Source organism: Panthera onca, chromosome A2 (assembly GCF_046562875.1).
Source record: "Panthera onca isolate mPanOnc1 chromosome A2, mPanOnc1 haplotype 2, whole genome shotgun sequence".
NCBI classification, from domain to species: Eukaryota; Metazoa; Chordata; class Mammalia; order Carnivora; family Felidae; genus Panthera; species Panthera onca.
In genome coordinates this window covers 54,900,037-54,925,703 of record NC_138340.1, presented here as the reverse complement: position 1 = coordinate 54,925,703, position 25,667 = coordinate 54,900,037, and the positions used below count along the sequence as shown (strand labels likewise).

Genomic DNA, 25,667 nt, shown 5'->3' with positions numbered 1-25,667 from the left:
GTCATATCTAAACAGTTCCCCCTTGTTACTCCCTATGAAAGCACCTCCTTCTTCTCCCTTCACTTATAATTTATGATCGTATATTCATTGTTCCTTTTTTGAGACTGAGACCATATCTGCTTTATTTACCCCTGTTTTACTCACTGCCTAGCTCTGTGCCTGGCATAAAGCAGGCAATCAAAAACATTTATTGAATAAATGTATTTAATCAATGGCAATGCCTATGTAATAGTCATAGTTACGTATATATGAGATTGTTAATCTCACCGGTGTAAGTTTTCTAAGCATTCATCCTCATAGCATCAGCCAAGAAAATGAAATAGGAATCATTATCCCCCTAGGTGGAAACTGACTTGTGTGCTGTCCGTGATCTAGCTGATGGCAACACAGGGACCAGAGTCCACAATACACATCCCAAACTGTACTGCATCACTTATTCAGGCCCAGAGGACATGACCACCTTGGGAATGGCCCCTGCTGCCTGACCAGGCCTGTCCAGACTGCCGGTCCAATCAGAATAACATCTCTTGACATCATAGTAATTATTTGTACCCTCCTTCAGCATCACAGCCTGCCTTGTATCTAACAGAGAGACAAGTCTATCTTAGACATCATGTGTAAAGGCACTTAGGTAGCAAAAGAGTGTGGCATATTCAGGGAACTCCAAGGAGGCCAGGATGGCTGGAGTGGGAGCAGGTAGAGAGGTTTGTGCCTGTGTCTTATTCAGTTCTGGGTCCCCATGGAGGGCAGGCATGGAGCTTTGCACCCAGAGCACTTGTTAATGGCTTGTGGCATTAATAGGGCCCCGGGTGTGTTCACTTTGCCTGTGCTGGACAGGGAACTCTAACCTTCTCTCTCCTGTGCTCTGACCCCAGCGCCTACACAGAGCCCTATAAGGTCTGTCCCATCTCGGCAGCGGCCCCCAAAGAGGACCTCTCATCGGATGAAGAGCAGGGAAGCTCAGAGGAGGAGGACAGTGCTCCAAGAGACCCCAGCCTCACCCACAAGGTAGGGCGCCCTGCCCCGGATGAGGGGCAGATGGGTTGTGGGGGATCAGAGATGTGAAGGCCGAGAAAGTACGGTGAAGCATACACTGCACCCCCTCTTGGTGAGAAGGGAGCTGTTTGCAAGTCGCTGGCCCCAAGTTGGATACAGAGGAAGAGTCACTGCGCAGCTGGGGCTGCAGCTTTAAGACACGTGGCAGACATGGGGTTCTGCATTGGTGATGCCAGGGTGACAGCTCCTATGGGCTTCTTGGGTCTGAGGAAGTTTGGGGTTCCAAGAGCCCTTGTGAATGAAGTGAAATAGAGCTGCATGATTGGAATCAAGACAGACCTGGATTCTAATGACCTCAGGCCTCTGGGCCTCAGTTTCCTCGCTGTGAAGTGGGAATCTTGAGGATGAGTTAAGGGAAGTGTGTGAGTTTCCTTAACTGAAGACAGTTTTGGACTGAAAGCTGGTTTCCCGTACTCTGCAGTGGTGCTTTGAGGGGATGGGGCTGAGAGAAGGGCTCTTGCTTGTCTGGACACAGACGGTGAGTTGAGGCCCTGCCTGGGACAAGAACCAAGTCAGAGTGGAGGTCCAGACCTCTTAGTGGGCATTGGGCATTGGTGGCTGGTGGTTATTATATGTGCTCGCCACAGGGTGCTCGGGTCCTGTGCTTCACTTCCATTCGCTGGCATGATGTCAGTCCTTCCACACAGTGCTTCTGGGAGCTAGGGTTTGCTTCCCGTGTTTTTTATTTGCAGAAACAGAGACGTGAAGAACTTGTCCGGGGTCACACAGCTGTTACTCCATGCCATGCAGGAAGTACCACACGGTGCTGGGGGCTGGGAATTCAGACCAAGAGAGACACCCACCCAGCTGCAGGGAGACAGGCGAGGAAGGTTGAGGCCAGCTTGACATTTCCCCCACTGCATCCCCCAGGCCCCGCTTGTCTGCAGAGGTGTAGCTGGGGAGGCTGAGGAGCACCACCTCCTGCCTCACAAGCCTCCTTCAGACACCTTGCCCTGTGCCTGTGTCCCTGTCTTTGTCAACCTCTCCTCCCACAGCCAGGGTAGGTGTATCACGTTGACTAAAGACTGCTCCCGTGGAAGTGCCCAAGCCTTGTGTATAAATGGTCATGACTTCATTTTGTTTTCATCTCGTTGATTTCTTCTAACACCTCATTTATCTCTCTGCTCAGGCTTTTCATCAAGTTACCTTCCCAGGGCTGTGGGAGTGTTGAAGGGGGTTTTCCCACCTGGCTCTTCCCCAGTCCTTCCTGCTTTGGCTTCTGACCCTTCCTCCCCCTCTCTGGGTAGAGTGCACTGTCAGCTGCACTCCAGGCTTCTTTCGCTCCTTTCTACAAATTCACCGTCAGTGCCATCACCCCCCCTGTGTAACAGAGGACACAAAGATTAAGTAACTTGCCCAAGGCTACTCTGCCAGCTATTGAAGGGGTTGGATTTAAAAGTTACAAGCCCTTGGGGCACCTGGGTGGCGCAGTTGGTTAAAGCATCCGACTTCAGCCAGGTCACGATCTCACGGTCCGTGAGTTCGAGCCCCGCGTCGGGCTCTGGGCTGATGGCTCGGAGCCTGGAGCCTGTTTCCGATTCTGTGTCTCCCTCTCTCTCTGTCCCTCCCCCGTTCATGCTCTGTCTCTCTCTGTCCCAAAAATAAAATAAACGTTGAAAAAAAAAATTTTTTTAAAAGTTACAAGCCCAGTGTTTGTTTGTTTGTTTGTTTCCCCTACAGCCCTGGAAGCCTTCTCTTACCTCTCCACTTCTTCCCTTCTCCCCAGAAGGAACTGTTGGCTCCTTGAGGGCAAGGGAGGGAGCTTTAAGTTAGTGGAGCTATCTATCTATCTATCTATCTATCTATCTATCTAAATATCTAGATATCTATCTATCTATCTATCTAGAGCTCTCTACCTATCTATCTACCTATCTATCTATCGAAATATCTAGATATCTATGCGAGAGAGTGAGTGAGGGGCAGAGAGAGAGAATCCCAGGAGGGGTGGGGAGCAAGGGGGTGCAGAGAGAAAGAGAAAGAGAGAAGCAGGGCTCACCTGAAGCAGGACTTGACTGGAACTCATGAACAGTGAGATCATGACCTGAGCCAAAGTCAGATGCCTAATGACTAAGCCAGCCAGGTGCCCCAGTAGTGCTATTTAGAGATGATTATGGCTTTTCTGCGCTTTTCTGAGCATCCCAGGGGTTGTGGAACCTGGAAGCAGAAAAATGGTTGCTCTTTGGGATTTGGTCCCCACTCTGACACTGGGATTTGGGTCTGGGTACCAGGCCAGGAAGAGTTGAAGGGCTGACAAAGCAGTAGGGCACCCACTGTGCAACTTTCTGTACCTCAGGGGGCCCCCCACCTAGTGATGGTTCCCCCCACAGTCCCCCAATTCTCTGTTAAATGTTCCTCTGGGACTACTTGCATCTCCTCCTCCAGCTGTGGTGCACACTTTGGTGTGTGTCTTTCCAGAACCTCTCCCTTGTATTCCCTTATATACGTTGTTTGTTATGAGTGGAAAGTGGATGGTATTGTTTGTGGAGTTGTTCTGATAGGTTGAGTCATGTCAAACTGTAAGAAACCTGGCCTAACTTGGTTGCATTCACACACACCTATCTTATAAGATTTTCACACATTGCTACAGCATATTTATTTATTTATTTATTTATTTTACTGCTGCATGGTATTCCCATTTATGGATATGCTATCCTTTATTTGGCCATCCCGCTGCTGAGGGACGTTTATAGTGTTTCTAATTTTTATGCTCTACTAACAGCTTTGCAGTGCACTTGTTCACACACCTCCTTGTGTACGTGCTTTTCTCTAGCATAGATCCCAGAAAGAGATTGGTGGGTGAGAGAGGGGCATTTTCAATCTTTGTACCTGCAGCCATAGTGACCCCTAGGAGGCTGTTGCAGTGCTCACCCTCCCGGCAGCCCTCAGTGGATGTGAAGGGACATTTCTAGAGGGTGCAGTCTTTCCTGGTTTTGGTGGGGGGAGGGGGGGTGGAGAGAGGCAGCATTTGCTGTAATCTTTTTGTCTTCCACTGAAAGTTCTACTTCCCCAAAAGGCAAAGGCCTCCATCACATCAAGGGGGGAAAAGAGCCAGATTTGCCATCTCCAGCCACCTCAGAGGAGCAGACCTAGGGAAGGTGTGAGTGCACCCCCCCCCCCGCCTGGAATTGCTTCCCTGGGGCCACAGGAGGTATGTTTGGGGTGAGCCCCACCCTTCCTAGAGTTTGATATGGGTTATGTAAAAATAAACAAAAGGGGGTGAGCTCCACTCTTCCAGATGCTTTGAGGTGGCCACATCAGGAGTGGAGAGCCTTCTGGAGCAGGACAGGAGGCCGAGCCCAGCTGTCCACCCACCTGTCTGACTTTGCCCTCTCTCCCACTCACTGACATTCAAGGGGTGTGGGTCGAAGGGAAGAGGGGGCAGAAAAGGGAAAGCAAGAAGGACATAAAAATAGATCTAATGTGAAAGGAGACAAAGGCGACCTGGCATATCACTCCTCCCTGACAGCAAGCCTGATTTTCAGACTAACCGAGACTTTTCAAGCTAATTACCAGCTCCCCAGAGGTGAGCCCAGGAGTTGGTGGCCGCTCTGAGCCACCTCCTCCCTCTACCTCCTCCTCCCTCGCCTGAGTCCTGTCGTCCCTGTGTTTCCCTGACAGGTCCACCCCCGAGCCCAGGCAGAAGTTTGCCCTGTCCTCTGGAACAGGCCTGCCCTGCTGTGACACCCTCCCTGGCAGTGCCCACGGTCCATGTGGCCTGGCCTGGGCCTCCTTGCTGGCCTCATGCCCCCAGGCCTCACACCTGTCACCTCTATCTGATCATCTCCTCGAACTCTGGTTATTTCCACTGGGCCAGTCCCCACCTGGGTTAAATTCTGCCATGTGCTTTCTCTGTGCCAGAGTCTTGTCAACCCATTGTGCAGCCCCGTACCTTGGCTCCATGGCCTGTTCTCACTCCTTCTAGTCCCCAGGAAGCCCTCCTAATCCTGCAGCAGCTTCCTCAGGCTGCAGCCTGCTCTCCTTCCCAGAAAACATCCTCATCTCATCGCAAGCATGAACTACCTCCCGTCTGCATCTCTTGTCTCTGTATCCTCACTCCATTTCTCCCCGTCCCTCCTTTTCAGCAGAAATGTATTTACTAAGTACTTACTGAGCACCTGCTATGTGCCAGGCATCCTTCCAACGGCTGAAGATACAGCAGCCGCAAGACAGACCGGGTGCCTCCCTGCCTGGCTTCTAGAATAGAAGCTCCCCTAGAGAAGGAGATGAACAATCAGAAGGCCCCTGCGGTGGGTTTAGGCAGTGAAAGCGCTGTGCCATCAAAGAAACACAACAAACCTGGCAGGTGGGAGCTGGGTGCCAAGGGCGGGGTGAGGGGGGAAATTGAGGCAGTGAGGCTAGAGAAAGCTTTTTTCCAATTAAAAAAATTGTGTTAAAATACACATAACATAAAATTCACCATCTTAACCATTTTACATGTACAGTCTGGTGGCATTAAGTACGTTCACACTATTGTACAACCATCCCCACCATCAATCCACAGAACTCCTCATCTCCCCAAACTGGAACTTTGTCCCCATTAAATGCTGACTCCCCAGCCCCTTCCCCAACCCCTGGCACCTACCATGCTGCTCTCTGCTTCTCTGATTTTGACTATTCCGGGGACCTCATGTAAGTGGGATCATACGGTATTTGTCCTTTTGTGACTAATTTCACTGAGCACCGTGTCCTCCAGGCACATCCATGTTGTAGCCTGTGTTCCAGTCTCCTTCCTTTTTTAAGGCCGAATAATATTCCACTTGTATGTACATATCACAGGTTGTGAGTTCATCCATCAGTGGGTGTTTGGGCTGCTTCCACTTTTTGACTATTGTGAATAATACTGCTATGAACATGATGTACAGATGTCTCTTTGAGACGTTGCTTCCAGTTCTTTTCCGCGTGTCCCCAGAAGGAGGGTTGTTAGATCATACGAGAATCATGTCTCTAATTTTTTGAGGAATTGCCATCCCATTTTCCACCATGGCTGTCCCATTTTACATTCCCACCAGCAGTGCAGGAGAGTTCTGGTTTCTTAGAGGTCTTTAGGATGAGGAAGAAACCAGGGAGCTGAATAGGGTGAGCCAGCAAGAAATGAGAGGGTCCAGGGACAGAGCGTTCTGAGTGGAAGACAGCAGTGCAGAGGCAGAAAAGCGGGACTGAGCCTCGAGGGCTCGAAGACTAGGTCAGTAGACAGGAGCATAGGAGAGGGAGATGGGCTGCAGACATTCTTAAGGATTTCCCTCAGCCCACAGACGTATTCAATCTTCCCCACTCCCCTACCTCCCTTACTGCTGTCATCCGCCCTGCACTGCCCTCCCCGCCTCCGTGAGCCAGGCCTCCACGCTGTCCACCAGACCCTGAGCCTCAGCTCTGGTGGTCTCTCACCTTGGGAGCTCCCTCTTCCCTTGGTTTCCACTGTCCAACTCTGTCTCTGCCTCCACACGAGACCTTTCTTTCCCAAGGCCCGAGCTCCTCCACCCCTGTCTCTCATCTGTGTTCTGCCCAGGCAGCCCATTCCAGGCCAGCGGCCAGCCCTCCTCAGCTGGCGTTCCCAGAGCTGAGCTCCTGGTCTGACCTCTCTCCGTGGCCCACACTCCAGCCTCCGAAAGCCCCACAGATACTGTCATCCTCCCTTATTTGGGTTTTTGCTTCCTATAGTTCCAGTTACCCGTGATCAACTGTGATCTGGAAGCAAGGGGTCCTCCTCCTGACACATATGCAGAAGGCCAGTAGTAGCCTAACACATCGCAGTGTCGACATCATTTATGTCACTTCATGTCACCACATGTGCGTTTTATCATCTCGCATCATCACAGGAACCAGGCTGAGTAGAGTACTCTAAGGTATTTTGAGAGAAGACCACATTCACATAACTTTTCTTTCTTTTTTTTAAAATTTTTTTAACATTTGTTTATTTTTGAGAGAAAGAGAGTGTGAGCAGGAGAGGAGCAGAGAGAGGGAGGGAGACATAGAAGCAGAAGCAGGCTCCAGGCTCTGAGCTGTCAGCACAGAGCCCGACCTGGGGCTCGAACTCACAAGCGGTGAGATCATGACCTGAGCCGAAGTCGGACACCCAACCGACTGAGCCACCCAGGAGCCCCTCACAGAATTTTTCTTGCAATGTATTGTTGTAATCGTCCTATTTTATTACTAGTTATTGTTGATCCCTTACTGTGCCCAATTTATAAATTAAACTTTATCATAGGTATGTATGTCTAGGAGAAAACAGTATATACAGGCATACCTTGTTTTATTGTGCACTTGGTTGCACTTCGCAGATACTACATTCTTTACAAATGGAAGGTTTGTGGCAACGCTGCCTGGATCAGGTCTGTTGACACCATGTTTCCAACAGCATTTACTCCCTTCAGTGTCTCTGTGTCACATTTTGGTCATTCTCACAGTGTTTCGATGTCAAACTTTTCATCATTATTATATTCTGGTGATCCATGATCAGTGGTTATGGCTCAGCATTTTGTAGCAATAAAGTATTTTTTTAAACATTTATTTATTTTTTGAGAGGCAGAGAGAGCATGAGTGGGGGAGGGGCAGAGAGAGAGAGGGAGTGACAGAATCGGAAGCAGGCTCCAGGCTCCGTGTTGTCAGCACAGAGCCAGATGTGGGGCTCTACCTCTCCAACTGTGAGATCATGACCTGAGCCAAAGTCGGAGGCTCAACTGACTGAGCCACCCAGGTGCCCCAACAATAAAGTATTTTTAATTAAGGTATGCACATTGTTTTCTAGGTGTAATGCTGTTGCACACTTAATAGAATACAGTGTAATGGAAACGTAACTTTTATGCATTGGGAAAGCAAATAATTTATTTGACTCGCTTTACTGCGGTATGTGCTTTATTATAATGATCTGGAAAAACCCACAGTGTCTCCAAGATGTGCCTGTGCGGGGTTCAGCACTATCTGTGGTGTCAGGCATCCACTAGGAATCTTGAGACATATCCCCCAAAGATAAGGAGGGTCTACCATACCTCGAACTCAGCGCATCCCAAACTGAACCCAGCATCTTCCCATCCCCTCAGCCAGCTTCTCCTCTTGTGTTTGCCATTCTGGTTGTTGGCACCAGATTTGAAAATTTGGAAATCTCTGGCGTTTCATCTTCTATTGCCATGTGTTAATCACAGATCAGATGAAATTCAACAAACTCCAAGGTCTTTGGACGGGCATCATAAAGGATTCCAAAACAGGTTCTGTCCGTTCTTCACCCACCTCAGGGCCTTTGTGCTTGCAGTTTCCTCCTCCTGAAGCACTCTTCCTGCCCTTTGCACAGTTGGCTCAGGGTTTCAGATTAAATGTCACCTCCTCAAAGAGGCCTCCTCTGCTCATCCTTAAGCGTTCCATTGCAGCATTGCTATCTACTTCCTTCCTCATACTTATTTCAAGCTGTGATTATGTCTTTCTTTTTCTGTTTACATGCATGCCATATGCCTTTCCCTGTAATAATAGCTCCAGAAGTGCAGGACCACACTTCTCCTATTCACATTTGTGAATGCCTGGGATGTAAAATAGTACTCAGTACTATTAGTAAATATTCTCAAATGAAACTAATAAAAACTAATTAAATACTAATAAAACTAATAAAAACTAATAAATAAATAATAGATTTGACTCAGTTTCTGCAGTCAAGTAAGGAAAACAAACTTAGATGCATGACAGTAAAATGAAGACACTTGGGGCGCCTGGGTGACTCAGTTGGTTGATGTCCAGCTCTTGGTTGGTTTTGGCTGAGGTCATGATCTCATGGTCTGTGAGTTCGAGCCCCTCACTGGGCTCTGAGAGTGTGGAGCATGCTTAGAATTCTCTCTCCTCCTCTGCCCTTCCTCCCGCTTATCACTGTCACTCTCAAAATGTGCGCTCTCACTCTCTGTCTCAAAATAAATAAGCTTTTAAGAACTTTAAAAAAATGAAAACACTTGTTTGGTCCTGTATAATTTACTTCGCACAGTGAGGGGCAAAGCTGGGAGCCAACCCGGCTTCTCACCAGCTCCCTGGTAACCATGCAGAGGGTGCAGCTGTTTAGCAGAGTAACACAAGAGACATCTGGAGGCAGTGTGAGCAAAGGAGGATGAAGGACAGACTCTCAGAATAGGGACTCAGAGGTCTGGAGGTGGCCAGGGCAGCCCTGTGTCCCACACCCCTTGTTCACAGAGTCCTGGAGGCCTTGAGGGCTGTGAGGAGCCAGCAGGCTGGGTATGAGGCATTAGGGTGCCCCGGCCCTAAGAGAGCTTGTTCTGTGGCTGATTTTCCTCTCTGCCATGTCCTAGATACACCCCTGACCCCAGTGTGGGATTGGGGCCACCATCACACTCACCCTCACTTTCTCCTTCCTGGCTTCATGGCAGCTACTCCATATACCTAGTCTGCAGCCCTGCTGCCCAGAGGTGGACATACAGACCTGCAGCACCCAGGCACCACCCCCCACACCCGCCGGACTCACGCATCTGAATCTGCATGTTTACCAGATCCCCAGCAGTATGTCTCCTCACTGAAGTTTGAGCTCTGGCCTGTGTGCATCAGCCACCCATTCTGTATGGAGCCCCCACAGGGCCCTCAGCCCTCGAGGTGCCAGGAAAGAAGACAGCGGGGTGTCTGACCATGGGGCACACACAGCCAAGTTGGGGAATGAGAAAGCTATTGACATAAAAAACCTTACATTTATGTTTTATGCTCTTTTGTGAATGTTATATCTCGTGATATAAAAACAATGGCTGGCTGTGAGATAGCACAGTTGTGGGGCAGCCCCAGTGTTCTCAGCTGTGTGCACTAAACTCTAAACAGCATAAGTGTCCCAGGTCTTAAGAGTCAGGGCAATCAAGGAGGTTTCCAAGAAGAGGTGAGGCCTTAGTGCTTCACAAAGGAGAGTAGGACATAATTAAGTAGAAAGGAGAAGGAGGGTGCATAGGAGGCACAAACAGTATGGAATCCAGCCATTGACTGGCTTCTTGAGGTCATGGCAGGTCCTTTCATGAACTGAAGTGAGGTGGTTAGGACAGGACCAAATCTCATATGAGCCATGTACTGGCCTCTTCAGACAATGAGAACTTGCCAATCATAGTTATGGCCACTCTCTTTAGAGTCTAGAAGGTAAGAGAGCTGACAGGGACATTTAGATACCACTTTGTTTTGTTTTGTTTTGTTTTGTTTTTTATTGTGGTAAGAACACTCAACATGAAATCAACCCTCTTAATGTCCATTGATGAATGAATGGATAAACAAAGTGAGGCCTGTTCATACAATGGAATATTATTTGGCCTTAAAAAGGAAGGAAATCCCGTCACATGATACAGCACAGATGACCCTGGAGGACATCGTGCCAAGTGAAGTGAGCCAGTCACAGAAGGACAAATGCTGTGTGGTTCCATTTACGTGAGGAATCTGATACAGTCAAAGCAGAGAGTAGAATGATGCTTGCCAGAGGCTGGGGGAGAGGGAATCGAGAGTTCTTACTCAGTGGGTATAGCAGCTCAGTTATGCAAGAGATTGCTTTGTCTTACAGGAGGGAAAACTAAAGCTCCTAGAGAGGCCCTCACTTGCTGGAGGTTATTCCGCAGATTAGAGGCAAAGTTAGGAGTAAAAATCAGGTTTCCTGATCTCTCATTCAACACCTTCCAAGATAACATGCTGCTTGTATGAATGTATTACAGACTGCATCCAGAACCAGAGTCCTTCCAAAATTAAAAGTTTTTTAAAGCATGTAGGCCAGACCCAGACTCACACCAGCCTGACTTCAAGAACTAGAATAAGGCAGGTGTCATCATGAACTGGAGGCAGCCACTCAGTGCTGGGGGAGCCAGAAGACCTCTGGTCCCACCTTTTCCCCGCCCTCCTCCTGGCAGGTATTGCCTCTCTTTCACCACCTTTATCCCTCCTCTGCCTCCTGTGGGAGCACAGGTGACAGCTGGGATAAAAATGAGCCAAGTCTCCCCAAGCTCCTGTCTGAATTTCCCAGGGGCCGTCGAAGGCTGTGCTGGAAACTCCGACCTGAATTCCAAGGAGAAGGACAATGTCTGAGATAGTAGTGCCTGGAGGAACTTCCGGAGACAGCACTTTCCAGGAATCTGGTGCCACCTGCGAGTTCTGAGCACTCTCCTTTCTCCAGATGTGGCCTCAGAACATGCCAGCAAGCCCTTTCACTGGGACCCTCAACAGTATTTCCCCAGGGCTTGAAACAGCCATAGAAGGCAGCCTCTGCTCCCTTCTGCGTGGGTTTTTCTTTCAGCGGGCTGTGTGGCCAAGGAGGCTGGCAAATATGGAGCAGTGGGATGCCTGCCGTGGTGCCCGGCCCCACCTCAGGTTTAGTGTGTGACTTAGAGATATTTGCTGAGGTTATAGGGAAGTTCTGGCACAGGGACCTGCATGAGCCCAAAAGGCCCAGAGGTAGGGAAAAACAAGGTGTGAAACTGAGTTCCCTGGGGGCATGGAGGAACAGAGGAGAGGTTTCTGAAAAGGGTCTCTAGGCTGAGTCACAGGCAAAGAGTAGGACTTATTTGTGCCTCAGTTTCCTTCTCTGTACAATGGAGGTGATAATAATAGTACCTTGCTCATAGGTTGTTGGGAGGATTCAGTGAGAATACACATAAAAAGTTTACAGCCATACTTAGCACATACTAAGTGTTCAGTAGTGGTAGCTGTCTGTTAATAAGTAGGTATTATTATTATCATTGCTGTTTCACACAATGAAGAGAAATCACTTGTCCAAGGGCATAGGTGTATGAAGGGACGGAGCCTGGCATGTGAACCCAGGTCTTGTGACCCCAGAGCCCGTGCTTTCAGCATCATTCTGGATGACATGTTTTCCTGCAAGTGCTAGGGAACCACGAGAGCCACTCGAGGCTTCACGTGACAGCAGAAGGTGGCCACCGTGACCTGGAATGGATGGGAGTAGGTGAAAGGCTAGAGATCCCAATCAGCTAAGAGACCATTTCAGTTGAGGGTGGAGGGACGCTAGAAACTCCAGTCTAAGATGGGGACCAGAAAGTTCACTTCAGAGGTGGGGCAGTTTTGAGTGTGGAGAAGTCCCAGGCTAGGTGAAGCGGATGTAAATATGGGCAAAAGTTATCTGAGAAGAAAGTCAAGGAGCTGAGAGGCCGAGGGCTGTGGTGCAGAGAGAATGGAATGCCGTCCCACAGATGGGGAGGACTGAGCCAGGCGTTAAGACCCAGGACATGGGGCTTGGCCAGGGACTGGCAAAGACAAACTTGGAAAGAAGGAGGCAGCTGTTTAAAGGCAGAGCAGGTATGGGGGCACCTGGGTGGCTCAGTCGGTTGAGCCTCCAGCTTCAGCTCAGGTCATGATCTCAGTTTGTGAGTTCGAGCCCCATATCAGGCTCGTTATTGTCTGTGCAGAGCCTGCTTTGGATCTTCTGTCCCCCTCACTTTTTGCCCCTCCCCTGCTCACACTCTCTCAAAAATTAATAAACATTTTAAATTTTTTTAAATAAATAATTTTTTTAAAAGGCAGAGCATGTATGAGCCCAGGAGGCCTGCAAGCAGGGAAGGTAGTTAGAAACCAGGAGTTTTGGGGGTGGTTTCTTCCTCTTCTGCAAAGTAGAACATTGTGGAGAAGGACTATGTGGCCTCTGGGCCTACTTGGGGCCATCCTGAGGGCCAGGCCATAAAGCTGGAGGTTCACTGGCCTGCTTCTCACAATAATAATAATTGTTACTATCACTATTACACAGTGATAACGATGCCTCCCTCCTCTGTAATTTTTCACTGAGAATGAGGAGCTTTTCCATCTACAATCCTATATGAGCTTTGTAACAACCTCTAGGACAGTAGTTCTCAAAACCTTTTGGTCTCCCACCTCTCTTTCCTCTTAAAAATGATTGAGGACCCCAAAGAGTTTTTGTTTCTATGGGTTTTATCAGTCAGTATTTACCACATGAAAAGATAACACTGAGAAAAATTTTTAAACATCTTTTAATTCACTTAAAAAATGACAGTAATAAGTGGCGCCTGGGTGGCTCAGTCGGTTAAGCGTCTGACTTTGGCTCAGGTCATGATCTCACAGTTTGTGAGTCCAAGCCCTGAGCCCCACATCAGGCTCTGTGCTGATAGCTCAGAGCCTGGACCCTGCTTCGGATTCTGTGTCTCCTTCTCTCTCTGCCCCTCCCCTGCTCTCTCTTGCTCTCTCTCTCTCTCTCTCTCTCTCTCTCAAAAATAAACATTAAAAAAAATTGTTTTAGATGACAATAATAAGTCCACTGCATGTTAACATAAATGGCTTTTTTTATGAAGAGTAACTTTTCAGAAAGACTTAATGAGGAGTGTGACATGAGTTTTCCATTTTTGCAAATACTCATAATGTCTGGCTTCCTAGAAGACAGTTGGGCCCTGCTGCCTGTGTGCTCAGTCTGTCAGAACTGTTGTTTGGGCCAGCTTCACAGATAAGTAGTTGGAAAAGGGAGACAGAACCCCAGAGGTTCTCAGGCCACACTTGGGGAACTGCTCTTCTAGAAGGAGGCTAAGCCCTCCTCCCCCCCCCCCCCCACCATTTCATAGCTGGAGAAACTGAGGCATGGAGACAGAGGACTAGGACTCCCAGCTCTTTCTGGGACTGCAAACAGGAGGCTCCCTAACGGAGGACTAGCCCTCCCAACCTGGTCTCAGAATAGCCAACACTGACCGGCTGGTTCGCCTAGGGCCTGGGGAGGAAGTGCAGGACTGGGCGGCCCTGGGGAACGGGGAAGATAAGCTGCTTCGGCCTTGGGCAGAGGGGCCAGTGGCCGCCTGATATTAACACCCACAGCCTGAGAAACGCGATAGTGCGGGCCCTGGCGCCCCCAGCCCCCACGTTCCTGGGAGGAACCCTGTTCCCAGAAGTCTGTCCCTGGACACTGCCGTCAACCTCAGAGTTCATTTCCTGGTTAAACAAACATCTATATTAAATGGCCCGGTTGGGCAACGCCCAGTAGCAGATTCTGAGGAGAGCTTCGGGCACATGGCCTGCCAGGCCCCCTTCTTGTCGGGCTGGTGAAGACACATCCATCATCAGCAGAGGCACTAAAGCTGGACGGCCCCGTACGTCCCACCCAGAGTCTGCCCGTCTGGCAGGAGGGGTTGGGAAGGACGTGCAGAATGGCCCGTGCCCCAGCCCTACCAGAAGTCTGGGGGAATGACAGCTTCGACAATGTAACAATGGTAATGACAACAACTCCAAAAGTTGGGGTGGGCCTGATGACTCCTATCCATCATCTCATCATCTCATCCTTGCAGGTGAGAATGCTGACCCAATCTTCCAGATGAGGACACTGAGGCATCCGAGAGGGTCTTGTCCTGAGTCACACAGCCCGCCTGGGATGTGGATCCGGGCATCCTGACTTCCAGCATAGTTCTCTTTCCTATGTACCATGGCAGGCACTGCTCCTAGGGTTGGAAATCAGAGAGAACTGAGTCCAGAGGACTAGCCTGGGCTCCCCCAGGAGTGTTAGACTCCTGCTACTACCTTTAGAGGACAGGTAAAGGATAGGTATTTCCCAGTTTGGAAAACCTGCCATCTATAATGAGCAGAGGTGCCATTTACAGAGTGCTTACTATGTGCCAGACACACTGCTAAGTGCTTGGTTATTGAAGCCAGACTACCTGATCTTGAATCTTGGCTCTGCCACTTACTAGCAGTGACTTAGGGCAAATCTTAGAACTTACTTGTCCCTCAGTTTCCTCATCTGTAAAATGGAGGTGCTAATAATTGTACCTTGCCCCCTAGGTTGTTGAGAGGATGCAGTGAGAATACATGTAAAAAGCTTAGAGCCATACTTAGCACATGCTAAGTGTTCAATAAATGCTAGCAGTTCTATTATTAAGTGTGTATTATTATCATCACTGTTTTACAGTTGGGGCTCATGGAAGAGGAATCAGTTGTCCAGGGATATATGCATAGGAAGGGATGGAGCCCGGGATTTGAACCAAGGCCTTCTGACACAGCACCATGGGCTCTCAGCATCATGCTGGATAACAAGTGAAAATTGAATCACAGGCCCCTAGAAGATTAGAGGTCATCTTGTCTTCATTTTATAGGGGAAGAACCTGAGCTTGACTTCTGACCCCTGTCCTTTGTCTATAAAGTAATTCTCTTGATGGAAGCTTGACCACAGGGTTTCTTAGCTATTAAGGCTTGTCCTGGCAGGGTATATTTTCCATTACGAGGGTTTTGTTTGCAAAGACTTTTCACATGTGGGACTCTGCAGGAGCCCCTGCCTGGGAGGGGTGAGCTGCTTTTGTCCACAGAACCCCACACTAGCCCTGCAGATGCAAAAGGCAGACAGTGAGTCACAATTCGGCGCCTGTGGGAAGGGCGGGAGGCCAGGTGAGGCTGGAGGCCTCTGGAGGCCTCGCTGTTTCCCCTCCTGCTCCATGGATGCTGTGACAGCCCGCCAAGAGACAGCAGTGAGATGCAGGAGGGAGACTGACCGTGGGCCCAAGTTCTGCCCTGTTTAGGTGGCCTTGGAGAGAATGAAATCTCTAAAAACACTATGCTTCTTAGCCAAGAAACTGTCAGGGATGGAGTAGCTGGAGAAGGGAACTCATTTATCGAATGCCTACTGTGTGCTAAGCACTGTATCTCATTTCATGTATTTATTCAGATATTGATTGAACGTATCCTGTGTGCAAGGGTAACATCAGGTAATGTGGCTGCTGTAAAGAAGAACACACCCAGATAAAAAGTTATAACAAGTGGCTCTTACCCAGGGGTGAGATTTTCCCCCCAGAGGACATTTGACAATGTCTAGAGACATTTTTGGTTGTCACAACTTGGGGTGGGAGCTGCTACTGTCGGCCAGTGGGTAGAAGCCATGGATGCTGTTAATGAGCCTATAGTACATAGGACAGCCTTTGCAACCAAAGCTTCCTGGCCTAAAATGTCAGTAGTGCCAAGGCTGAGGAACCCTGGGGTAGAGAATGACTTTGGGTGATCTTTAGGTCAGGTGGTCATGGTTGGCCACAGTGAGGATGTGATTTTTGACCTGAAAAAGTCAGAAAGTAAGAATGAAAAGATCTGGAGAAGAGCATCGCATGCAGAAGGAGCAGCAAGTACAGCGGCCTTGAGTCAGGAATGCCTCATCAAAAAGGCCAGGGCACGAGATCGGGTTGATTATTCTCCACCATATTTCAGATGAAGAAACTGAGGCTCAGAGGAAATGGTTTGCCATCCGTCATACGATTACACAATATGCTGGAACCAGGATTTGAACTTGATGCTTGTTCATCCCAGTGTCCCTTTGCTTTCAGTGTTTCAACTGTCGCTCTCAGAGGAGTGGTTCAGCCTTCATTCTGCAGTTGAGACCTCTCCCCTACATGACCCTGTAAATTGTTTTTTCTTATTCCATCCCTGAGCACTTGGTTCTGTCCCTGGTTTCTGCCTCAACAACAAAAACCGCAAAGATGACAATAGCCATTATTTCTGTGGTTTTTACTGTACACCAGTCACTGTTCCAAATGAGAGATGTGTGTATAGATACATAGATAGAGATAGATATCTTTCTGTATATACACTCACTCATTTAATCTTCACAGTATGCAGGTGTTAGGCATCCTTATCCTGTTGTACCCATTTTGCAGATAGGAAAATTGAGGTATAGAGAGGCTACATGACTAGCAAAAGGCAGAAAGATTTGAGCTCAGATTGCCTAGTTCCAGAGTCTGTGTTCTTAACCATAACACTGTAGTTGCTCTCTTAATAGGTAGTGAGTTTCTAGTCATTAGAGTAGACCACTGGCTTGACCAGTGGCTCCTTGAGTTTAGTAACACACAGGTTCAGCACAAAAGGGAATTTAGAGGTCACTTTATCACACATTCACACACTTAGAGGCCCCAGGAGGCAGTGATAGACCTGGAACCAAAAGCCAGGTGTCCCATCCAAGTGCCCTCTGCTCCACTGTGGGCCACTCTGACCTCAGCCTTGCCTGAACATTCCTGGCGTCTGCCATCTGTTCTGTCAGGCTGAGCCACAGAGTCTTTGCTCTTCTGGATCCCAGCCAGCAGCTGTGTCTGATATCTGGCAGGTTTGGGGCCACAGAGGACGGGCCTGCTTGTGGCAGAAGGCCCAGGCATCTGCCTCAGTCCCCGCCCATCCTTCCTGTTCATAGACATAATCTCACTTATTCCCAAATCTTATAGGTGCGGAAGTTGGGCCTCAGATGGTTTAAATGGCTCATCTCCTGAGGTCAGCTGGGAGAGTTGGTGCTTCCAAAGCGGAATGGACATTCATTCATCCATTCATTTACTCATTTGTCTTTCAGTCAACAAAAGCTAGCCTGCTGTATGTGAGGTACCGGTCATGCAGGGGTGATAGTGAACCATTATGGTTCCTTCCCTCTAGGAGAGACATAATTGGTGTCCTGAGAGGAGGATGTTCAGAAAGGATACCAAACCCAGCTGGTTCACGAAGGGGTTCAAAAAAGACTCCTTGGAGGAGGTGATAGATACCATGGCTGAGTCTTAAAGTATAACTGGGAATTAGCCAGGCAGAGAAGGGGAAGGGGACAGCATGTGCAAAAGCAAGAAGTAAGAGAGCTCCCTATGCACAGAGAACCACAGGTTGTTCAAGGTTACTGGGCCTATGGGTGGAGGCCAAGGTCATGCAGTCCTGATAGTGGCCACTTGCTGAGCACTTTCTGTGTGTTGGACAGTGTGCTGGGCATTAGCTCAACAGCCTCCTGAGTTAGATGCTACCAATATCCACATTTACAGATGAGGAAACTGAGGTACAGTAAGATCTCACAGGGAGTAAGTGGCAGGAATGGGCTGAGAAGTATGTGGAATTTGTCTCTGGCAGCTTGGAGGTCCTTCTGTAAACCCAGTGCTTGGGGTCTCCCTTCCCCCATCTGAATTGGTGCTGTCCCTCCTGATCACTCTGTTCTCTCTTGCAGGTAGAAGGACAGTCCAGAGCCCATGTCATCGCACAGGAACTGCTGTCTTCAGAGAAAGCGTGAGTCCCCAAGCAGCTGCCTGTGGCCTTGAGCTTGTTAACAGAACATCACCCCTCCCTGGCTTAAACAGGATGGGAATTAATGCAAACTCAACCCTCTTTCCCTCTGCAGATACGTGGAGATGCTTCAGCACTTACATCTGGTGAGTTAATCATTTTAATTGTCCAAAACTAATTGCCCTTTTACAAGGCTATGATATAAGAGGCAGAAAAGCAGTGAGGAGACAGAGGTGATTTCGATGAACAGAGGCTTGGCAGCAGACAAATGTTCGCCAAGGCTTTTTGTGGACGTCTGTCCCCTAATTCATGTGCTTCGGGGGGTGAATAGCAGCATGCTTTCCATGAGTATGCCTCTCTGCCCAGAAGGGGGTGTATGGGGGATGTGCTGAGGGTTCTGGAAGGGTGTTTGCAGTTTCCTCAGCCCTCTTATTGAGGACGGCAGAAGGAGGACAGACGTAGTTCTGGATCATTGCCGTGTGTGCATGTGAGTATGCATGTGTGGGTGCGTGTGTACACGTGTGCATGTATGTGTGTGCATGTATGCATGTGTGTGCCTATGTGTGCGTGTGTGGGTGCATGCATATGTTTAGGTCCATATGGAGAAGGTGATTGCTTGTGCAATGACAGGGCAGCTGGGGTGTAGAGAGGCTTTCTCAGTCATCCCAGCCCTGGGGCAATAACACTTGAGCCAGTGGTGAGGAAATCATCTGGACTTTCAGAAGAAAGGAGCCCAGACTTGGGGACTGCCTGGGTATCAGGCACTGCCACCCTTTACAACCCACAAGACTGCCTGGAAGGTCTCCCTGTGCAGTCAGTTCATTTCAGTTCAACAGATATTTTTTGAACACTTGCTGTGTGACAAGAGCTGGTGAATAGAAAGATCCTTGAGGCCTTTCCCCAGGAGCTCTCTGGCCAGTGAAGGAGACAGATTAGTAAATGAGTAATCATCTGGAGCATGGGGGAAGAACTGACAACCTGGGGGAATCTAGGCAGGCTTCCCTGAGGATGTGACTTTTGGGCTGAGTCATAAGGAGGGTTGAGGGAAGAAGGTACAGCAGAGACATGAGAAGTGAGTGAACATCGGGGCACCTGCTCCCTGAGGTCTCTAAGCCATATCCAGTCCCCTAGTAGTTCAGCATCTGATTCCACGCTGTTTTGTATTGTTCACCATGTCTATCCAAGAACATCAGAACTGGGAATGTCCACTTGATATTTTGTTCCTGGTGATATGGAAGCCCAGAGAGAGTGACTGAGCCAGGATAAACACCCAGGTTCCTGTATTTCTAGTGCACTGTTGTGTGTTAATCCCGCGTTTCTGACTGCCTTTGGAGTTCTTTGTGGCAAAGACCACTCTGGTTGTAGCAGAGCACCCAGCACCAAGCCAGGCCTCCTGCTGAAGCCAGCTGAGGCCCCTGTCAGTGGCATCACCCTAGTGTCCTGTTGCCATGTGAGCAGGGCACCCAGGTTCCTGGAAGCAGGACAGAGCACTACTCTGGTCTGTGCGCCCAGCCCCTCATTTTTGCCCTTCAGGATGAGAGCTTTGTATGCATTATAAAACCCAAAAGTCCTCAGGTACATAATGTACCACCCTCTTATACCTAAAAGATCTCCTTAGGAAGGGCAGGAAGACTCACTCTCCTGTTTTCTTCTCTCTCACTTGCTTCTGAGCTGGCAGCATGACAGAAATGCTGGGTTTTTGTTTTATGACTTTGTTAAGAGGGTTGTAACTGGGAAACTTCCATCTGTGTTTGCACTGCTTCCTGCCAGTTGGAAAGATGCTGAAACCTCTGGTAATCCATAATAATATCCTGAGGAGAGAGAAAGAAAAAAAAAAAACGAGCCCATAAAAGTCACAACTCAAAAGCTAGTTGCGGGAAATTGTGATCTGGAGCTATACTGATGATGTAAGTGCTTGTGGGGATGGCAGTGGCAGAAAAGCCCCAATGTGACTACAAGTCCTAGCCGGGTACATGAGCCTCAGGGAGGCCCGTAAACTGCGAGACATTGTCCACCACTCCCCACTCTGGATCCATCTCTAATTGCTAAGATTGGCAGGTTCTCTCTCAGAATTCCTCCTTACAGATTCGATGCTATTGAAATCCCAAGGCTGTGCGGTGAGGGGAAGGGCTGAGCGTGCATTCTGAACCTCCCCAGCTAGAAGTCTCTGGCTCCATTATGCTCTTTTTGGGCAGTGGGGGGTGGAGGGGGTGTCCTCTGGCCTTCTGTGTTTGGGATTCAACCCTGAGCTTGTCAAATGGTAGATAGAGCTAACTAAAAATTCTCGTCACCCAAACCTGAGTTGTAATGACCAAGATCCTGTTTTTTTGTAGCCTGTTAACTAAGAATGGATTTTATAGGTTTTAAATGTTTGCAAAAGGGGTGCCTGGGTGACTCAGTTGGTTAAGTGTCTGACTCTTGGTTTCAGTTCAGGTCACAATCTCCCAATTTGTGAGTTCGAGCCCTATGTCAGGAGCCTGCTTAAGATTCTCTCTCTCCCTCTTTCTCTCTCTCTCTCTCTCCCCCTCCCTCTCTCTCTCAAAATAAATAAATAAACTTAAAAAAATAAATGTTTGTGAAAAAAGGCAATGAAGATGCATCAACTGTACTTCAAAAAAAAGATGTAAGAGTTTTCCATATATTCTTGATACTAGACTCTTGTCAAATATACAATTTGGGGGCAAAAAAGGTAAAGAAAAATACATGGCCAGGACTGTATGTGCCCCACAAAGCCTAAAATATTTATTATGTGGCCCTTTACAGAAAAGGCTTGCTGACTTCTGGTTTAAATACTCCCTTCCATCCCTCCAGGAACCCAGTCATAAATACATTCATCCCCCTGCCCATCTATCTGTATAATCAAACTCTCACCCACTCATGTAGCCAGCTTTTCACCCACTCATCTGTCCTTTAATCTATGTATGCCCCTTATGGCACATTTATGCACTCATTCATATCCCCCCTCAGTTTATCCACTGTTCAGAGGTCCACCTATCCTTCCAACCATCCACTCATCCTCCCATCCAATCACTTGTCAAACTCCTCATCCATCCATCCACCCATCAACCCATTAACCCATTCATCTAACCATCCATCCATCCACCCACCCACCTATCCTTCCATCCACCCTTCCATCCAACCATCTAACCATCCATCCATCCAGCTTATTCCTTTTGGATGGGACATCACAGGATTTTTACAGTGCTATAGGCACTAGGATGGGCCTTGGAGCCCCAAAGATAAATAAGGCTCAGAACCTGCCCTTGAATAGGTATCCCTTTTTTGTGTGTGGGGGGGAAGGGTGGAATGGGGAAGAGTAACAGGTAAACAGTCAGTTATGCTACTCTGCTAAGTATAATTTGCACAATTACAGTTTTGTGCAAAATCTGCAGGGGGATGGGGGAGAGAGAGACTTATTCCCCCTTGGGGTATCTAAGAAGATTGTCAGAAGAGGTGCCCCTAAGATGGAATTTGAAGGAGCCCACCAGGCCAGGATGTTGATGGAGGACAGTACATAAGGCAAGTGGTCAGCACGGAAATGCTCCTGGGCCTAGGTGCATGATATATCTGGAGAATGGTGCATCATCACACATGGTTAGAACGTGGATAAATTTGAAAAGGCAGGTTGGAGGTGGGATTGGGGGTCAAGTGATTGGTCCGGAAACCAGGTACCTAAAATGCCAGGCTGTGGGGTTTATGCTTTTTCTTATACATAGTGATTCATTTTAGACGTTGAACAGTTATATCCCCTGACACCTTCAATCCTCTATTTCCTCTTCTAAAAAAAAAAATCCCTCCCCACCAAAAGCTGAAGATTCCTACCATGGGTTCTTCCTTTGGGTTAAGGCATTGAAGGCCTTTTCAGAAGCCATTCTTCCTACTGGGAGAGGTAACCCTGGAAGTTATCACCATGCCTAGGAGACGCTCCCTATGACTGATTCCCTTGGAGAAGCTCCATCCCCTAAGAGACACTTAAGGGTCTCTGATCCCCACCCACCTCTGTGGCACTGCCTCCTACCACTTACGTTGTTCACTCCAGACGCTGTGGCCTTCTTGCTGCTCTTCAGATACGACAGATACATTTCCTTTGCATGACTTTTCCTCTTGCTTTTCCCACCACCACAACGTTCTACCCCCGATCTTCTCATAGTCAGTTTCTCCTTCTCATTCTGGTGTCTGCTCAAGTATCAATACTCAAAGAAGTGGTGCCCAAAACTTAGTGGCATAGGACAACCATGTTGTTATGCTTGCAGATTCCCTGGGCCAGGAGTTTGGACAGGGCAAAGTGGGGAGAGTGTGTCTCTACTCCCCGATATCTGGAGAGAACTTCAAGACAAAGGGCAACTTGATGGCCAGGGGTTAGAATCACCCTAAGAGTCATCATTCACAACTGGTGGTTAGTGCTGGCTCTTGTCCGGGACCTCATTTGGGCTGTTGGCCAGAACACTTACTTGTGGCCTCTCCATGTGATCCCTCTGCCTGGGCAAGTTTTGGGCTTCCTCACAGCATGGTGGCTGCATTCCAAGAGTGAGTGTCCCAAGAGAGAGCCAGGAGGAAGTGCCTGGCATTTTTATGATCTAGCCTTAAGTCACGTAGCACCACTTCCACCATACTGTTAGTGGAGACAGTCACAAAGGTCTACCCAAGTTCAAGGGGAGGAGGTACGGTTTCCACCATCAATGGGAGAAATATCCAGCTCACATTGTGCAATGATCCTGTGAGATAGGAGATATTGTTATGGTCCACTTGGGAAAAATACAATCTACTACAGAAGCCTTTCCTAATAATTCTATGTTGGTTAAAAATTGTCTTCAGCTGCTAGTAATGAAAACCCAGTTATGATAGCTTAATTAATGTAAAGGTGATTCTCTCATGTGAAATAAGTTCAGAAGTAAGAGATCGAGGTTAAGTTTGGCAGCTCCACAAAGTACCAGGGACCAAGGTTTCATTTATCTTTCTGCCGCATCCATTTCCAAGGTTCTTCACGAACAGACGATTTTTGATGCAGTTCTCACCATCACATCCATGTCCCAGGCAAGAAGGAAAAAAGGGGAAAATTAAAAGGTCATGTTCCCACCCCCTTGAAAAAAAATTTTTTTCTGAAAAGTTTACTTATCCACTTTTGCCTCTGTCTCACTGGGCACTATTAGTTGCAAGGGAAGTTGGGTCAACTGAATCGGTCAAAGCTGGGTTCACTTCAGTGGCTGTGCTTCTTGTGTATTCATTCTGGGACCCAGGCTGAAGAGACAGCAGGCACCCAGGGAAGGCTCTCCCTGTGGTGATTGCAGGGAGCAAGCAGAAATACCAGAGGAGGGGCGCCTGGGTGGCTCAGTCGGTTAAGCATCCAACTCTTCAACGTTTTTTTGTTTTTGTTTTTTTTTTTTATTTTTTATTTTTTATTTTTGGGACAGAGAGAGACAGAGCATGAACGGGGGAGGGGCAGAGAGAGAGGGAGACACAGAATCTGAAACAGGCTCCAGGCTCCGAGCCATCAGCCCAGAGCCTGACGCGGGGCTCGAACTCACGGACCGCGAGATCGTGACCTGGCTGAAGTCGGACGCTTAACCGACTGCGCCACCCAGGCGCCCCTAAGCATCCAACTCTTGATGTCAGCTCAGGTCATGATCTTACGATTTGTGGGACTGAGCCCTGCCTGGCTTCTGCACTGACATCATGCAGCCTGCTTGGGCTTCTCTTTTTCTCCCCTTCTCCCTGCCCCACCCTCCCTCTCAAAATAAATAAGTAAACTTTAAGGAAAAAAAGAAAGAAACACCAGAGGGCTTCTGAGATTCAGTCTTACAACTGGTGCATGATCACTTCTGCCCATGACCCATTGGTCAGAGCAAGTGCTGTGGCCTGGACCAAAGACAAGGGGCAGGGATCTTCTCTCCCCATGATGAGGCCATGGCAAGGGTGTGGATGCCAAGGGAAGTTCAGGAACCACAGCTGTACCTCCTCTTTTGTATCACCTAGCTCATACTTCATTTTATTTTCTTCACGGAATGTTTCATATCTAAAAATCATCTAATTCATGTATTTGTTTACTTATGTTGTATTTTCATTTTCATGCAGTTCCAAATACTTTCTAATTCCCTTTGTGATTTCTTCTTTGACCCATGAGTTATTTAAAATTAAGTTGTTCTATTTCCAACTATTTGTGAATTTCCCAAATTTCCTCCCGCTGCTCGCTTTTAATGCTGTCGTGGTTGGAGAATGTACATTGTGTGGTTTTAAATTTATGGAGATTTGTTTTGTGGCCTGTTGTATAGTATATCCTGGAGAATGTTCCATGTGTGCTTGAAAAGAATGTGTTTTCTGCTCTAGCTGGTGGGTATCCTATAGATGTCACTTAGGTCAGGCTGATCAACGGTGCTTTGAATCTCCTCCATTCTTGCTGGCTTTCTGTCTCATCCTTCTGTCCCTTACTGAGAGTGGGGTTACTGATTGTTGATTTATCTTTCCCTCCCTTTTCATTCCATCCACTTTGCTTCATTTATTTTGGGGCTGTTTTAGAGGCTTGTTTACTGTGTCTCTCCCTCACTAAACTCAGAGCTCCTGGAGGGCAGAGAGCTTGACCGGTCCCATTCCCGATGGCTTGTGAGACCCAGTACACCATCAGGGCTCAGTAAATATCTGATGAATGAGTGATGGCGGGGTCAGCCCTTATAGCAGTCCTACCACTTCTTCCATCAGAAATATTTCCTGAGCACCTCTTATGTGCTGGGTACGGGGTCCCTGCGCTTCAGGGACTGACAGTCTAGGAAGGAGACAGGCGCAAAAAGGGACACTATTAGTACAATGGTAGGGGCATACTGAGCCTGAGAGGTTCAGACAAGGAATATGTCCCAGGCTTCTGGGTATGGGAGAAGGACTCCCAGAGAAAATGTGTCTAAACTGAGACCTACAGGATGGGGAGCAATTAGCCAGGTGAGGAAGGCTTGTACCTGGCAAGGGGATCCACATGTACAAAGATCCAGAGGCCAGTTAGAGATTGGAGTGTTTGGAAACTCATAGAAATTCTAGGTGGCTGGAGCATGTGTGTGAGAGAGTGGTGATAGGTGAGGGGCAGAACAACACAGAAGTGGGGCTTTGGGTTTGATCCCCTACAGTTCTGTGGGGAGGCCATTGAGTGATTCCAGCAGGAGGTGACACTGGACTGGAGAGCTGCAGGCAGATTGGAGGACAGCATGCTTAGTGAGTGGCTGTGGGGTACAGGAGAGGTAGCAGATTTCTGGCTTGCTGACTCACCATCGCAGCAAGTGCTGGAGGGGGTCAGGCTAGGCATGGGGGTGATGAGGAGTTTAGTGTGAGTTTTGTGAACCATGAGGGGCGGGTGAAGGACATCCCAGTGATGGGCTGGGCACAGGATGTCTACCAGAAGTGATCAAGTGTGGAGATGTCAACCGAAGCCCCAGCAGTGACCCGGATTTCCCCAAGGAAGTGAGTGTGTAGAGTGGGGAGAGGGCTCTCAGGAGCCTAGCGGGCTTTTGTGAAAGGGTCAGGGGACTTAGGGAGGAGTATTAGGAGGCCATAGGGCAGAAAGGCAGACAAGAGGCTTCTCAGATCCTCCCTGCATCCAGCCCACTCATCACCTCCCACACCCGCCTTGCTCAATGGTGGTAGCCACCTGAAAGCGCATCAGGAGTGTCCGGGACAAGCCAGATTTCTCA

The 25,667-nt window shown here is 48.5% G+C and overlaps 1 protein-coding gene across 2 annotated transcripts in view; it reads left to right on the top strand.

Moving 5' to 3' along the window:
• FGD5 (FYVE, RhoGEF and PH domain containing 5) overlaps positions 1–25,667 on the top strand; it is a 121,713-nt gene that overhangs the window by 52,044 nt on the left and 44,002 nt on the right. For both annotated transcript variants that reach the window (XM_060631846.3, XM_060631845.3), the window contains exons 3-5: positions 876–1,008; positions 17,942–18,000; positions 18,113–18,143. In XM_060631846.3, the coding sequence (XP_060487829.1) occupies positions 876–1,008; positions 17,942–18,000; positions 18,113–18,143 (223 nt within the window). The remainder of the gene's footprint in view (positions 1–875; positions 1,009–17,941; positions 18,001–18,112; positions 18,144–25,667) is intronic.